This window comes from Alternaria arbusti, assembly GCF_024043155.1.
Source record: "Alternaria arbusti strain BMP 1465 chromosome Unknown scaffold_1, whole genome shotgun sequence".
Classification (NCBI taxonomy): Eukaryota; Fungi; Ascomycota; class Dothideomycetes; order Pleosporales; family Pleosporaceae; genus Alternaria; species Alternaria arbusti.
Window position 1 is genome coordinate 1,874,188 of NW_026249941.1, and position 13,575 is coordinate 1,887,762.

At 51.5% G+C, this 13,575-nt stretch overlaps 5 protein-coding genes across 5 annotated transcripts; 1 reads left to right on the plus strand and 4 right to left on the minus strand.

The window, feature by feature from the left end:
* Positions 1 to 874: 874 nt before the first annotated feature.
* Positions 875 to 2,692, minus strand: J4E86_000673 (uncharacterized protein; the record flags this gene model as incomplete). Its single annotated transcript, XM_051441246.1, has 1 exon — positions 875 to 2,692. The coding sequence occupies one exon, from the start codon at positions 2,690 to 2,692 to the stop codon at positions 875 to 877; it is 1,818 nt and encodes a 605-aa protein (XP_051307417.1).
* A 2,015-nt stretch (positions 2,693 to 4,707) lies between these two features.
* Positions 4,708 to 5,931, minus strand: J4E86_000674 (uncharacterized protein; the record flags this gene model as incomplete). The annotated part of the gene is made up of 1 exon (XM_051441247.1): positions 4,708 to 5,931. One exon carries the CDS (start codon positions 5,929 to 5,931, stop codon positions 4,708 to 4,710), a length of 1,224 nt encoding a protein of 407 aa, XP_051307418.1.
* Positions 5,932 to 6,984: 1,053 nt separating this feature from the next.
* J4E86_000675 (uncharacterized protein) lies at positions 6,985 to 8,785 on the minus strand (the record flags this gene model as incomplete). The annotated part of the gene is made up of 2 exons (XM_051441248.1): positions 6,985 to 8,070; positions 8,123 to 8,785. The coding sequence occupies 2 exons, from the start codon at positions 8,783 to 8,785 to the stop codon at positions 6,985 to 6,987; spliced, it is 1,749 nt and encodes a 582-aa protein (XP_051307419.1).
* Positions 8,786 to 9,945: 1,160 nt separating this feature from the next.
* Positions 9,946 to 10,838, plus strand: J4E86_000676 (uncharacterized protein; the record flags this gene model as incomplete). Its single annotated transcript, XM_051441249.1, has 2 exons — positions 9,946 to 10,447; positions 10,618 to 10,838. The coding sequence occupies 2 exons, from the start codon at positions 9,946 to 9,948 to the stop codon at positions 10,836 to 10,838; spliced, it is 723 nt and encodes a 240-aa protein (XP_051307420.1).
* Positions 10,839 to 11,441: 603 nt separating this feature from the next.
* J4E86_000677 (uncharacterized protein) lies at positions 11,442 to 12,320 on the minus strand (the record flags this gene model as incomplete). Its single annotated transcript, XM_051441250.1, has 2 exons — positions 11,442 to 12,241; positions 12,296 to 12,320. The coding sequence occupies 2 exons, from the start codon at positions 12,318 to 12,320 to the stop codon at positions 11,442 to 11,444; spliced, it is 825 nt and encodes a 274-aa protein (XP_051307421.1).
* Between the last annotated feature and the right edge of the window lie 1,255 nt (positions 12,321 to 13,575).

Genomic DNA, 13,575 nt, shown 5'->3' on the forward strand with positions numbered 1-13,575 from the left:
TCTCTTCTGGGCCTCTGCCAAGAGTCAGATCAGCTTAAAGTCGATTACGATATGCACTGGACAGACCTGGCAGCTCATGTTCTGAAACATCGAAAAGAAGAACTTTGCGTTTGTGAAGCAGCTCTAGTTGCGAAAAGCTTGACGGTGGACGCCCTCGATCCCGATACCATGGAATATACACTCATACGGAGACCAATGCTGTCATTCAGTGGCGAACATATTAAAATAGACAGCCGGGGATGGTTACAGTCTGTACGTTCCGACGCAGATTATATGTATGTAGCATCGCACAGATGCTTCCAAAAACTGATGATGGCATTCGGAGTGCTGTTTCGCCAAAGTAAACTTGGAAAATACATTCCACAGCACAGACGGTCAGAGGTATTGTTCACTGAAGCGGTGCGCGAAGCTGCGACACAAGGCACAGCCCTCCTTTCTTGGGAGAGAGATCCTAACGACACGTCTTACCGTTGGTATATTGATCATGGAGGATGGAGCGTTAGCAAATGCGAGCACGAAGACGAAACCTGTCGCGTACGGATCGCCTTGAATGCGCTGCAAATGATGTTCTCGAAGAAGACCATATGTAGCTTTCCAGACCCTGGTTCTCGTATTATTGCGCTGGTCGACGGGGAACTTACATCCATCGGGCCACAACACCCGTTGTTCTCCATGTTCTCCGCTAAAAGAGAGCGTGGTCACTCTAAGACAAGCAGCCTTTTCGATATAGAATGGGGACTGGTCATGGAGGTAGAGCAATCGCCGGAGACTTAGGCACCAGTTAGCACTCAATTTCGCTGGGAAATGGATGCGTTACATGAAACCGTCTTTATACTGGGAATCACATTTGCTAGCTATGCTGAAGCCTTAGGGCTCAAAGCCTCGCCTTCTCCATCCGCGAAGCCGGATGCCTCTCGTCAATTCTCGGCAGCTTATCACTCCACGTCCTGCCATTCCGCATAAACACCCTCCTCCAATCCGTCGGATTCAGTGGCGCCTGATCCCACCTCCTGCCCCTCTTCGCACTGACCTTCGCTCGCTTCTCCTCCGCAATACCACTAGCAGCTGCGACCTTCTTTCCTCTCTCTGCACCAAAGTTGCTAGGGATCGCTTGACTGAACTCCTTCGCACTGACTTCCAGTAGCGCTTCGGTATCGGCTTTGATACGGTCTGCAAGAAGGCAGATAGATGACTCAGCGCAGTGAGCGGCGGCGCGGCGTTGCCAGTATTCTAGGAAACGATATCCGTGACCGAGCATGCCGCACATTGCGCCTGCTGAATGGAGGAAGTGGCCATTGCCGAAGGAATCGCCTGCTACGACTCCGTTTGTCGCAACACGCGCGTCGGTACCGATGCGCTCGACGAGGCTGAAGGGTTTGGGGCCGTAGACCATGGCGACTCGGCGGAGCTCGTCTGGCGAGATTTCCAGGACGAGAGAGGCTTGCGAGATGTAGTAGTCGTAAAGGAGAAGTTGATAGGCTGCGAAGTATTCGGCGGAGTCTTTGCTGGTTTCAGCACCGACAAGTCCGCGTTCGACTGGACATAGCGAGACAAACTCAGGTACCTCGACGATGAGCCAGGAGACCCTTGGGTCGCCTTCGTGACCTACAGCGATCTGCCGTACCCATGATTCATTTCCATGCTTATCAAATTCGGAAGCGATACGACGACGCAACCGTCCATCAACGAGTATATTGAATTGGCCAGCGACGAAATCTGCTTGCGCTACTTTGGCACCTTGACCATCGCCATGGTCAACCTGTACGTCGTGCTGCTGGAAGCCTAGTTGCTCTGCTTCACGGCAGTTGATGCCTGTGGCGACGCTGAACAGCTCTGGAACCCCAAGATCGATAAAGTCGCTTCCTGGCGTGCGGATTCGTTGGAGGTCGTTGTGATATTGAACTTCGGTAACTTCTTCGATCCGAATCTGGACACGGCCGCACGGAAGATGGACTAGACCACTTCCATCCTGTACCACGCGGTGTTTGGTGAAGAGGCGGCATCTGGGCGTCTTGCTAGCGTTGAGATCAATCTTCTCGAGCGCCTCGAGATAGCGGCGGAGAAGAAGCTGGACGGAAAACGCCGCAGCTTGCCATGTCGAAGGCCCGTCGAGGACTTCTCGCATATCGGTACGGATTTTGGTCGGGCACGGGTGCTCCGGGATAGTAGGCGGAGGCACAGTGGTGACAGTGCGATGTGGCTTGCCATTCTTCCAGCGGTCGTCGATGTATTCAATGTTGTGGATTTCGCCGACCATATGGAGTTCCTTCTCGTATCCCTCGATGATAGCTCCGGGTATGATGTCCCTAGATTTGGTCATGGGATGATAGAACAAATCTGCCAGACTAAGCAGTGTTCCATCCAGTCTTTTCGGGAGGTTGTCCAGTCCGTAACGATCCACCATCATCTTGTCGATAAGGCCCAGCTGATGATACATGTCTTCACGAATGTTCCAGTGCACTCCTAGAAACGGGTCGCCACGAAGTTCAACACCGACGGCACGGCGGCCCATAGCTATAGCCCACAGCATCGCCAACATGTTTGCGCCTCCAAGGCCGATTGCAACGAAATCGGCATCTTTGACTCCGGATAGCGTGGTTGAGCGACTGCCACCTGGAACTTTGGTGTTCTGAGTCCGTTCTTGAGCCAGATACTTGGTCGTTGAGTAAAGATTGCTGTTATTGGAAGCCATTGGGGCTAGAATGAATTTCAAGTCGAATTGACAAGTGGGAACAAGACGGGTACAGCACTTCTTCAAGGGACCTGAAAACCAGCATCCCCGCCGAACCATTCCATGCGGGACGGGGCGTTTACGTTGCAGAGGTGACTTACCGTTCTGGTACATCTGCCCCGTCAAGGCCCTGGATGCCTACCATGCTGAGTCTAGGTTCCCCACAGTTGCTAACTCAAGTGGAACTAATACAGTTCGCATCTTACCCGTGAGATAGGCGGCGTGGGGCGGCACGCTGCCACGTATCGTTTATTGGCGCGACGAAATATGTGCCCCTACAAGCGTAAATCCTGCCATGCGTGTCCTGCACGTTGTGTGGTAGTTTCGGTGCGACGGGCCTTTCATAAAGTCACTAATGAAGACCGTTGTGGCATTCCCGACGGAGCTGTTATGGAAGCAACTACATTTGGCCATGTAGTATCGATAGTAGGAATCGAATCGCCTACGGCTGAAAACTTGTGCGGATCCCATAAGTGACAACCAGGTTGCTGTATGACTGTGACAGTGGTTTCTGAACGCCTCCACGAACGCACGACGATAGGGTAACGTGATCTAGAAGCGGGATATCATGAGCTTTGTGCTAACGATGCATGAAGCACATCCGGAGTAAAACCTTCTTTCCCCCTCACAAGGCGGGCTAAGCAAGGCGATATATTTGTGACAGGCGCCGCAATCAGGTGGGTATGTTGCTCATGGTCTGCCACGCCATCTAGAGTGGAGACTGACATCCATGGATGCAGTAAGCGACGCATGCAGCAATCAATGCACCGTGAAGGCGGGGAGTGTGCCGAGGCCAGGAACGATCGAGGGTGCTATCGCGGAAGGAATTTTGTTGATTCGGAAACGGATGTGACAGCGAGCTGTACACAGTATACGGTCGCAACTTGTTCGGGCAGCTGGTAGCAAGGGGACGAAGGATGAAGGGTGACCGGGAGCGACAGAACGGAGGTGTGCCAGGCTTGGCGCTAAAACACGCGTCCGAAGCGCGGAACGCGCTCTTAGCTCGATGGACCCGGCATCGACTGCGACCCCACAATCGAGGTTTAGCTCTTTCAATCGCGCGCCTCGTGTACAATCAGTCGCAACTATGCGTCGCCATGCTTGATAGCGGATTCGACATATGCACTCCTCATCTCCCACGTGGGACACGCCACACGAAGTCGCCACTACTATGCATCCCTCCTACCTCATCCTCTCGGCAACCGCTTAGCGTATCATGTACTCCAACATGCGACCTGACAAGCCCTGGCTAAGCACGAAAATCAGAGGCTATCGCCATTCCGAACGATGTCTTACTCCGGGTTTGTCCCGAGGTTCACTATGATACATAGATGATTGTTCATTCGAGATCAAACGATCTGGACGGTACGAACGCGCACCAGAATGAAGGGTAGTAAAGCTACAGAGTAATCCCGACGACGCATAGCAGACGCAATGTCGAGGTCTCGATTCAAGCTTTACAGTCGTCGACTTCCGAAACTTTTCCGCCATAAATCTGTTGTAACAGATCAGCATCGTGCTCCTCGACCGACGCGTATAATTCCGACCGTCGTCCACGACACACCAAGCTTACCACGCGCCCAACCCTCCACAACTCCGCCGTCATACCTTCCACACTACGAGTACAGTCTTGCAGCACGCTGCTATTTCGCCGAATACACGCGCCGCATGGGTAATGCCACGCCCTTTCTTTTGGGCGATGCGGATTCATATGGACTTAGCAGCTAGGAAGCTAGGGGAATATGGGGACACAAAATATCCAACAAGGCCTTAGTCGGACTTGTAGCCATCGGATTGCACAGAGAACATATTGCCTGGCAAGAAGCCCGGGGAAAGCCTTAGCAACACGTTCCGGCGGATACCCATCATAGGTTGGAGCTTGAACGAACACACCTACATTTGACAGGGTCTTCCTTTCTCGTAGTAACACGGCTCAGAGTGTACAAGCGTGCCCTAAAGAGAGAACTTGTCTCGATCTACGAGCGCATGTGTACACGGCATCCATCTCCCGAAGCAACTACCAACGTCAAGGTCTGCTTTTCCCGGCCAGTAGGGACAACAGGGTCATCCTTCGGAACAGTCATGGGAGGGAACATTTGTACCAACCTCGCTACGGTATATCCCACCTCCAGCAGGGCAAACTCTTGACCCAGGCAAACTCGTGGCCCGCCATTGAAGGGAAGATACCCGTAACCCACATCTCGCAACAGTGATCCATCCTCCCACCTCTCAGGGCGGAACTCGAGTGCATCTTCGCCGTAGATGTCTGTACGTCGATGCATAGCGTATACGCAGTAACCGACAGCCTCGCCTTTCCTGACCAATATCGGCGACTTTCCATCTGGGCCTCCTCCAACAGGAAGTGTCGTCGTCTTCAATGCTGCACGAGAGTTGACCGGCACGGATGGGTAGAGGCGAAGTACCTCCTTCAGAATGAGATCAAGATACCTCATCTTCTTCAGATCCACCCGACTTGGCTGAGGCGCATGCTGTCCGAGGCCTACTACTGCCTCTATTTCCGAACGTAACCTTTCCAAGACTTTAGGGTGACGGACCAGCAAGCGCAAGGTCCAGGTGAGGCAGCATGCTGTTGTGTCTCTGCCCGCCAGTAAAACATTGAGACACTGGTCGCGAAGTTCCTTCTTGTTCCGAGTCTCTTGGATGAGCGCGTCGATAAACACATAATGCTTCCTGTCCTCGACTTCTACTTTATCGGGTTCCGTAGTCTCCGCATTGTCCAGTGCTCTCTGAATCGCGTCGTCAACGAAGCGGTGAGAAGTCTTGCAAGCTTGCCAGAACTCGGGAGTACTCGCAAGCCAGTACAAGTCTCCCAGCCTGCCACGATGCGACAAGGAATCCTGGCCCAGATTAAAGGCTGCTGCAAACTCAGACTCTTGTCCAGCAATGTCGCTGCTTTGCAAAGAGCTCAATGTTTTGCCGAAAAGCAGGAACGTCGTCGTGTCGAAAGTCAAACGAAAGAATAACGGTTGGAGATCAACAACGCTGTCGGGGCGAATTTGATCGATGAGGCTTTCGACCGACTTTTTCATCTCCTCGAAGTTCTGGTAGCGATTGGAAGTGAAATGGGGACGGAGTAACGCCCGCGAGTGTCTCCATGCTGCACCGTCTTGAGTAAAAACCCCGCATCCCAGCAATGGATCAAAATGCTTGGGTCGGAGCCCAAGACTGAAGTCTGCCATAAACGTCAATACCAGCGGTCATCTTAACCATTCAACTTTGACAAACCTTCAAACTGGGTAGAGAGGATTTCTTCGATGTTGCGTGGTTCAACCGTATTGATACCGCGAGCTCCAACTATGCAGTGTCAACGCCGCAGTTTTTTTTAGTTTTTTTGTCTTTGAGGACTCACGTAACTGCTGCTCATGCGTCGGACCGCTAGAGTCTACTACGTCTAAGAAAAACTGTAAAATAGTCTGCGCTCTTGCATGTCGCCCCGCCTTTAGCAGCAGGTCCAAGCCTTGTGGCCATTTTGCTGCCCACCTCCGCGGTGCTTTGCACCCCATCTGCGCGGCATATCGGTCCTCTTCCTGGTGATCATCAGCAGTATTATCTTTCATTTTGTCAACCACGCCTACCTCGCGCTGCATTTGGCGCTTCCAGACCTTATAAACCAGCAGGCTGCAGACGACTAGGCACAATAACATGCTTATAGTCGCCATGTTACTCAGCTCGATGGAAGTGATCAAAAATCGATTGACGATGAGCGTTGCAACCACGGAGCCGATCCGACGCTTTTGCGGCAATGATATTGCCCGCAGATTGAAGTCTGGAAGTCTCAAACACCGAGTATCTTGGCAAACGCTTCAGTTTTGCTTCTGTCGGCTGACTATACATATTTCGGTCAGTGCACGGCACTTGCAACAGCGGTAGGGTGTTGGCCGTTAGGCGCTTTGTCCTGTGGCCTCGCCAGTAAGAAGACGGCGATGAAGCCAACACTAGTGTGTTGGTCAAGCTTGGCTCGTGCCGCGCCCCTTACCGCGATGACTGTACTGTTGCAGGCATCGACAACTGATCATGCATGCTGGTAAATAAAGTGAAGCAGCACAGTACGAGCAGGAGAAGGAGGGGAAAGAATAAGAACACATCGGACAGAACGCACCCATCGTCGGTTTACACCAAGTTATCAAGACTCGATCAGAAACCGATTACCTAACTCATATATTAGGCGATCGCTACACGCCCTATGCTGTCTATGTCAGTCCGGTGCGCACCAACGCGCTTATATCGCTATCTTATTCCGCAGGCGCGTGAGTCTTTCTCCTCTTGCTCAAAGGCTCCACAAACATATCCCCTAGTTTATACTCCAACTCTTCTTTCCTGAGAACCCGGAGGTGACCGGCAATATCACTACCCATCTTATCACACGACAAGACCGGGCCTAACCGCCTCTGCGATCTCTCGAACTCCGCTTTTGCCTTCTTTCTCAACATTCCGTAACCTGGTCGCTTCTCCGGATTGATCTGCAGACATTCGGTTACTAGTTGGTGCAAGGCATTGGAATACATTGCATCGTAACCTGGAATGTCTGTCGATGTGAACGTATTGCCTTCTGCAAATTGGAACGAAGCTTTGATGCAGTCCTCGCATATCTGGTCCGACGTCTCTTTTCCAAGCGTAGTATGCATCAGTTTCCAGATGACCATCCCAAGCGACCAAATATCTGCTTTGGCATTGACAGCATGATCATGTGCTGTCTCTACTATGATTTCTGGAGCCTGGAATCCTTTTGTACCCCAATCTTTCCTACCCTCCAAAGCATCTGTGCTTGGTGAAATCGTCTTGACGACATCGTAGTCAGCAAGGAGAGTTTTTGGGTACGCTAGGTAGGGTTCTTTAGCGGTACTGAGAAAGATGTTCGCTGGTTTGACATCCAAGTGCACCATGCTGCTCGCGAACTTCTTTCTTGGCTTGTTTCCACCTCGCTTTCCTTTCTTTGTCTTTTGTCCCTCCCTTCCGAATTCTGGGCCATTATCTGCTCCTTCTGCCGTCTTGTCTTCGTCCACCGTCTCTCCGCACAACCCCGTGTTCAGGGCACATATGGCGTCGGCCAGCGCATGAAACACCATCCATATAAACTGCTCGGGTATTTGCTTGACCAAATTCTCTTCCTGGTAATAAACTTTGAGAAGTTTGCTCAGATCTCCGTGCTCGGCGTAATCAGAGTACAAGCGATAGTTCAGCGTACCTTCTTGTTGAGAGGCTGCCTCGATGTGATGGCAATGATCACAAAGCTCCAGTTGTCGACTGATATTGTACTCATCTTCGACAAAATTCACCATTTTCTGCGAGCCACAACGTATCCTCTTGCATACCTTCCTCTAGCTGATGTTAGTGCTGTTTAGCGACGTAGGAATTGATGAAGACACTAACTTTCAATATCCTACCGGTTTCATCGCAGAGCACGTACAAGCATACCACTGTGCGCATCTCTCTGGACCCACTGAATCTAGTACGAGAGTCCATCAGCGTCTTGCACCATTGCCATACTTGCGTTCCGTTGTCATGTTCTTCGTCGCGGCCTCTTTTCCTGGTCTGGGGAGGTGCTGCTCTACTAGTATCTGCTTCGGTAAGACCGACCCTTGCTATTGCGATCTCGGTATCACTAGGCTCGTAAGCAGACGTTTCTGTCTCATTCGATGGTTCCGGGTTGACAGCCTCAGCAGGTGTCGCTATTCCATGCAACGGTTCTTCTATGCCGCGATCATTGTTTTCTCGGGCTCCCGATTCTGCCTGCATACGGCCTCCATTGATCGCTTCTTGGGGATTTTTCCTAGACGACTCTTCTCCGCTCTCAATCTCGCCATCTGACGCATGACTGACCGCCCCGGATGTGGCACGGTTGATGTATTCCTGTTGCGCCGCGGATGTTATCTTATTCCATACTCGTGAAAGCACACCAGCCTCTTTGATCCCGCCCTTGTATTCTCCGTAGTACAACAGATACCCACGCCGCACATTGTCGTTGGGTAGTTTATTGAACAACTCATTGTGTTTCTGCGACGAGCCGTCAGGTAAAGTCGGTCGATCTGCCATGTGTGTGGTCCAAACTTAAATTGCTCAGTACTGAAGGTGGCACTTGCCATCGTCACCAGAACGCAAGTAAGCTTCAGGCAGTATTTAAGTTCCTCCTCCTTGTCTTGTCTTAAGTCGAGTATGTGTCGAACAAAGGCTTTATACTTCATTGTTCGTGGTGTGTTTGCGGCCACACCCACATGATGAGCTTTGAGTAGATAGATACATCCTGCAGACCTGAATCATACTAGACCATGTATATAGAACGCATTGATGAAAATGGGTGGATTAGATAATGATTTTCATGATATCACCGCCAAAGATGTTTGGTATCGGTCGTTTGCAATCAGGTAAAAATGTCCAGCAGGTAAAAGCCTTGTACACCTAGTTTCTGTAGTATGGGTGACACATCAATACGCTGTAGTCAAGGTTTGTATCTCGAGTGAGCAGGAAATCGATATCTGCATCCAAAATGTCTTGGGTTGCCTCGCGTGGGAGTGATGGCTGCCCAGGTGCTGCATCGGTCTCCTCGCACACCGATTGATCCTGGGCCTTCACTTAATTGAGAGAGCGTTGCGGCCGATACGTTTTGGAACATTACATCAAAAGCTAGCTCAAAATGAGTTCCAGACTATCTATGGTGACGTAACACTCACAATTGATATGGAAGGCACCTTCCTCAAGGTTGAGCTATGCTCCCCAACACAGCAAGCGCCCCTCACCTCCAATTTCCCTACGCTAATCTCTCTCTCTCTTTCGCCTATACTTCTGAATATTTGGAAGCAAGGCGCGAAAGTTCTTTCGTCAATCAGTGCGGTCGCAACGTTGCTGCGCAGTATTGCCAACGTCGCTCTTTCCATTCGACGAAGATCTCGGTCGAGCCCCATCACTCCTACCCATCACACCCAGTCATGGCGCAAGAGCAAATCAAGAACACGCGACAGCGACCTCTATCAGGCCCAGTGATTCCTTCGCAACACCGACCATTCGTCGGACCTACCCCAAATATGTTGCCGTCCAATCTTCCAGTCAGGTCCGAACGAAATGCAACGGGCGGCCAGGCCTTCCTGCCTCCCGTGGCACCACCTCACTGGCCTTCTTTTCCGCATCTCAATTATCCATTCGAAAATCCATATCCTGATCTAACAGTGCGACGCCGGCAACACCCACTTCCGTTCAGCATGTCGCGCAATGAACATAACGTCGACCCAAACACTGGCGCAAGAAGCATCGATCTAAAACAGCCGGCGACACCAATGCAAGGCAGTGGTCATGCAAGCTCCGCTGACCAGCGTCATGACTCTCTGACTAAGGGAGACAACGCTCACGTCTCGCCCGCACCACTTCCAACAGGCTGGAACGGTAGTCGTATTCCATCGAACAACGTTCCGAGGAAGGCGCCGCTGGCAGCTCGCTCTTCAGATGATATCTCACCATTCATAGCGAGAAACATACCGCCAACGAATCAACAGAGATCCACGAGTCAGTCAAAGGCAACTTCCGGCCCCTCACAAGGCAATCGAGTACGCCAGCAAAAGTCCTTCAATACGCCGCCGTTGGGTACCCCTAAGCGAGGAAGGCCGCGACTAGACGATGGAGTTCAGGATAACAACAAAGCTGGTGGGCTGAACAGCCAGGGAGATACTCACATCGGTCAAAAAGCCAGCGCGCAGCCTCCCATCGGTTTGTTTGCGCCTCCGCAGGTATCGTCCGCGATTCCACCGAAACCTGTGAGACCATGCCCGAGGTATGACTACGTCGTACCTTTGGAGTTGGTAGCCACACAAAAAGCCCTTGGTAACTGCTCATTGCTCGAAGCTCTAGGGAACAATCGCTGATAACATTGCTTCTAGGCCCAGACAACTGGAACGAATATGTGCACGTCATGGAGCAGCTCTGGACCGAAGAAATCACCTTTGACGAGTTTGGCGCGCGCACGCAACGGATATTCCAAGTGTTCGATGAGGGCATTCGGAGGAGGTTGAACAATAATGTGGCGATGAAGATGATAGTGCCACGGTTAGAGGAAGAGCGGAAGAAAGGTCAGTCGACTAAGGGTGCGGAAGACGTCTAGGTTAAGCTCTACAAGGGCCATCGGGCCCGCGCATCATGGTGAGGTCATGGACATCGGACTGTGGGAGTTGTGCATGCAAGATGCTAGAAAAGTTCAAGGCTATTCTAGAGTACTCGGTGGTGCGCGCGTACACGATCAATTCCAGGTATTCGCGGCATGACATTCAAAGAGATGATGACCTACGCCTTCGCTTGTATCCATCCTCGTACGCTTGCTTCTTCCTCAGTCTTTCCAACCACAAATTGTCTTCACAACGCTCGCCGCCTATCAACTGCTCATATGTTCCGTTCTCCACCCAAAGACGGTCCAAGCCCAAATATATACAGAGCAAGTCGCCGTTTGGTACCGCGTAGTTGATCTCGTCGCGGACCTGCTGCGTCACTCCTTCAAGTTTCAGAAGAGACTCTCGAATCGCCGTGGCACTGATTGTGGAACACGCTGAGGGAGAAAGAGGATTGGCGTTCCGATTGCTAGGGATGAAGATGATGTGCCCACGTTTGCGGGTCAAGCGTGTCCACTGGGTTGTGTTATTAGGGAAGTGACAGCGGGCTAGGATAGTTGCGAGCGGGTGCTTTGAAGCATTTGCATCTGTTTCCATATACGTTAGCAATCAAGGACGATCGAACGGTACCAGAAAGAAGGCTTACCGAACGAGAATGTTCCATCCATCTTGACACTCTCAGGGAAGATCTTGCGTATCTTGGCACACGGCCAGCAAGGCCAGCAGTTTGGGGTCACACTCTCTTTCCCTGTCCATTCAATCTTTTTCCACTTTTCACAGCCTTGCAGTTGTAAAAGATCACCACCGTCGTCAGGCACAAAGTCCATGGGCCGTGTGACATCGCTACCGATGCATATTCCATCATCCCAATCACACAGTTCCTCGACCCTAGCCTTCTGACTGATGTGATCGCCTCCGTACAGTGTTGGGAAGGATATCTTGAAGCCATCCGCCTTCGTTAACCGCTTGATAGTGGCTACAAATAGGTCCAACTTGTCGTTATCGGGCGCTGGGAATACCCACGCGAATCTTCCTAGGCCGTCGTCTTTCCAAAGTTGGCGACGCTGGTAGTGTGAGAGTATAAATGCTTTACCCTTGCCGTCTGTAACGTGGTCCTTTGAAACTAACAAGTCGTCCCTCTGAGCGAAGATCATGACCGCTATAGCGCTCGCATCTGTGTTGAGATAGGCGTGCCAGAGGAGCGCGGCGTGACCTACATGTGGTGGATTAAAAGACCCGGGGTATAGTATGATATGGTTCTTGCGGTCGCGTTGGAGTTCTGGTCCTGGAGATTTGGTGAAGATGCGCGATGAGGAATCAGGAAATCCTTGTATATCTTCGTATGCGCGACGGATGTAGTCTTCTAGATACTTTGTCTGTACACCATCAGAACCCATGGCACCTGCAGATGAGTGTGCCTGGATGATCGTGTTAGCCAAGGAAGGCTGAAGATTACTCTTGCCTAGTTGAGGGTTCGCCATTCTCGACCTACTGCATACAAGGCCCGGTTGCTCTCGAAACAAAAGCCCTACACTGGAAGGCGCTCATAGTGAGAGCTCTTAAGGTCCGTGCATTGTCGCACATAGTGCTGTGAGTATTCACTGGCGATGTTTGTGGTAACACTCGAGGTGAAGCAGCCTCCAGTACTATCTTGTGTCGCAATAGCCGATGTTATGTATACTTTACCATGAGAACAGTGTGTAAGGCTCCGAGTAAGATGCTGCCAGAAATCCCATACTTGGGAGACGATACCCTGCTTGAGTGTTCGAGATTTCGCGGAGTCTGACGCATACAAGAGCTTTGTTGGCAACGCCATATAACGACCAGGAGCTATAATGCACACCATAATCCGGACTGTTGCTGTTTGTCTATCCAGCGGCCTTGTAATCAACTAGAGTCATATGTGTTATGCCCTTCGTTTGCGCATATTCCTATATCAGCCGTTTCCTACTACCACCAGGACGGGCTAAGGACGGGCTTAAGGGTAGTACCAGTCTGCGCACTGCTTATTGAAGCGTTCGTTCTCGATCTCGCACCGCATGGCCGAGGTCTGGAGCGTGCACATAGAGCTGTGAGAAGGCGATAGTTTGAGGGATTGCATTTAGAGCATTGTCGGTCATGTCCGAAATCGATAACGCAGCGTTGCGGCTAGCGGGAACTAGTAGGGCATCGGAGTAACTTTCGATGAGGCTCGAGTGTGATTAGTGAAAAAATGCTGCTTAGTTGTCCAAAGTGGGCAATCCGGAGGCTGTGGAGTATGACGGCTCCATGGTGTGGGGTATCGGACGATGTCTAGCGTTGCAATAGACCGAGGCCCACTTCCACGAGAGCCTCATGGGTTCGAGACACGAAGTGCATATCGCGCCTATGTAATGCGAGGATGGTTAACAGACGCTGGAAAGACTAGCGATCTGTGAATATGTGTGATTCTATGCGCTAAGAAAAGGCCGGGAAAATGAGTTTACCATTTGCGACCCTGTGCCACAGCCGGTAGCCGCGAGTTGCTTCTGCTCGCGGGACGATACCTGGCCCCTCTGTTTGCGGTAAACGCACCGGCATGCTCGTCGGCCGCGCATTCCATCTTCTTTGTCTTGCGCATGCATGTCGAAGTTGCGACACGGGCACGTGAGCAATGTTTCTGTGGTCTGTGTGTTGACCCGCTGAATCCTGGAGAGACCTGGAGAAAATTTTGGAGTAGTCTCCACAAGAACGCGTCGCTACGAATGAGACGTAAGC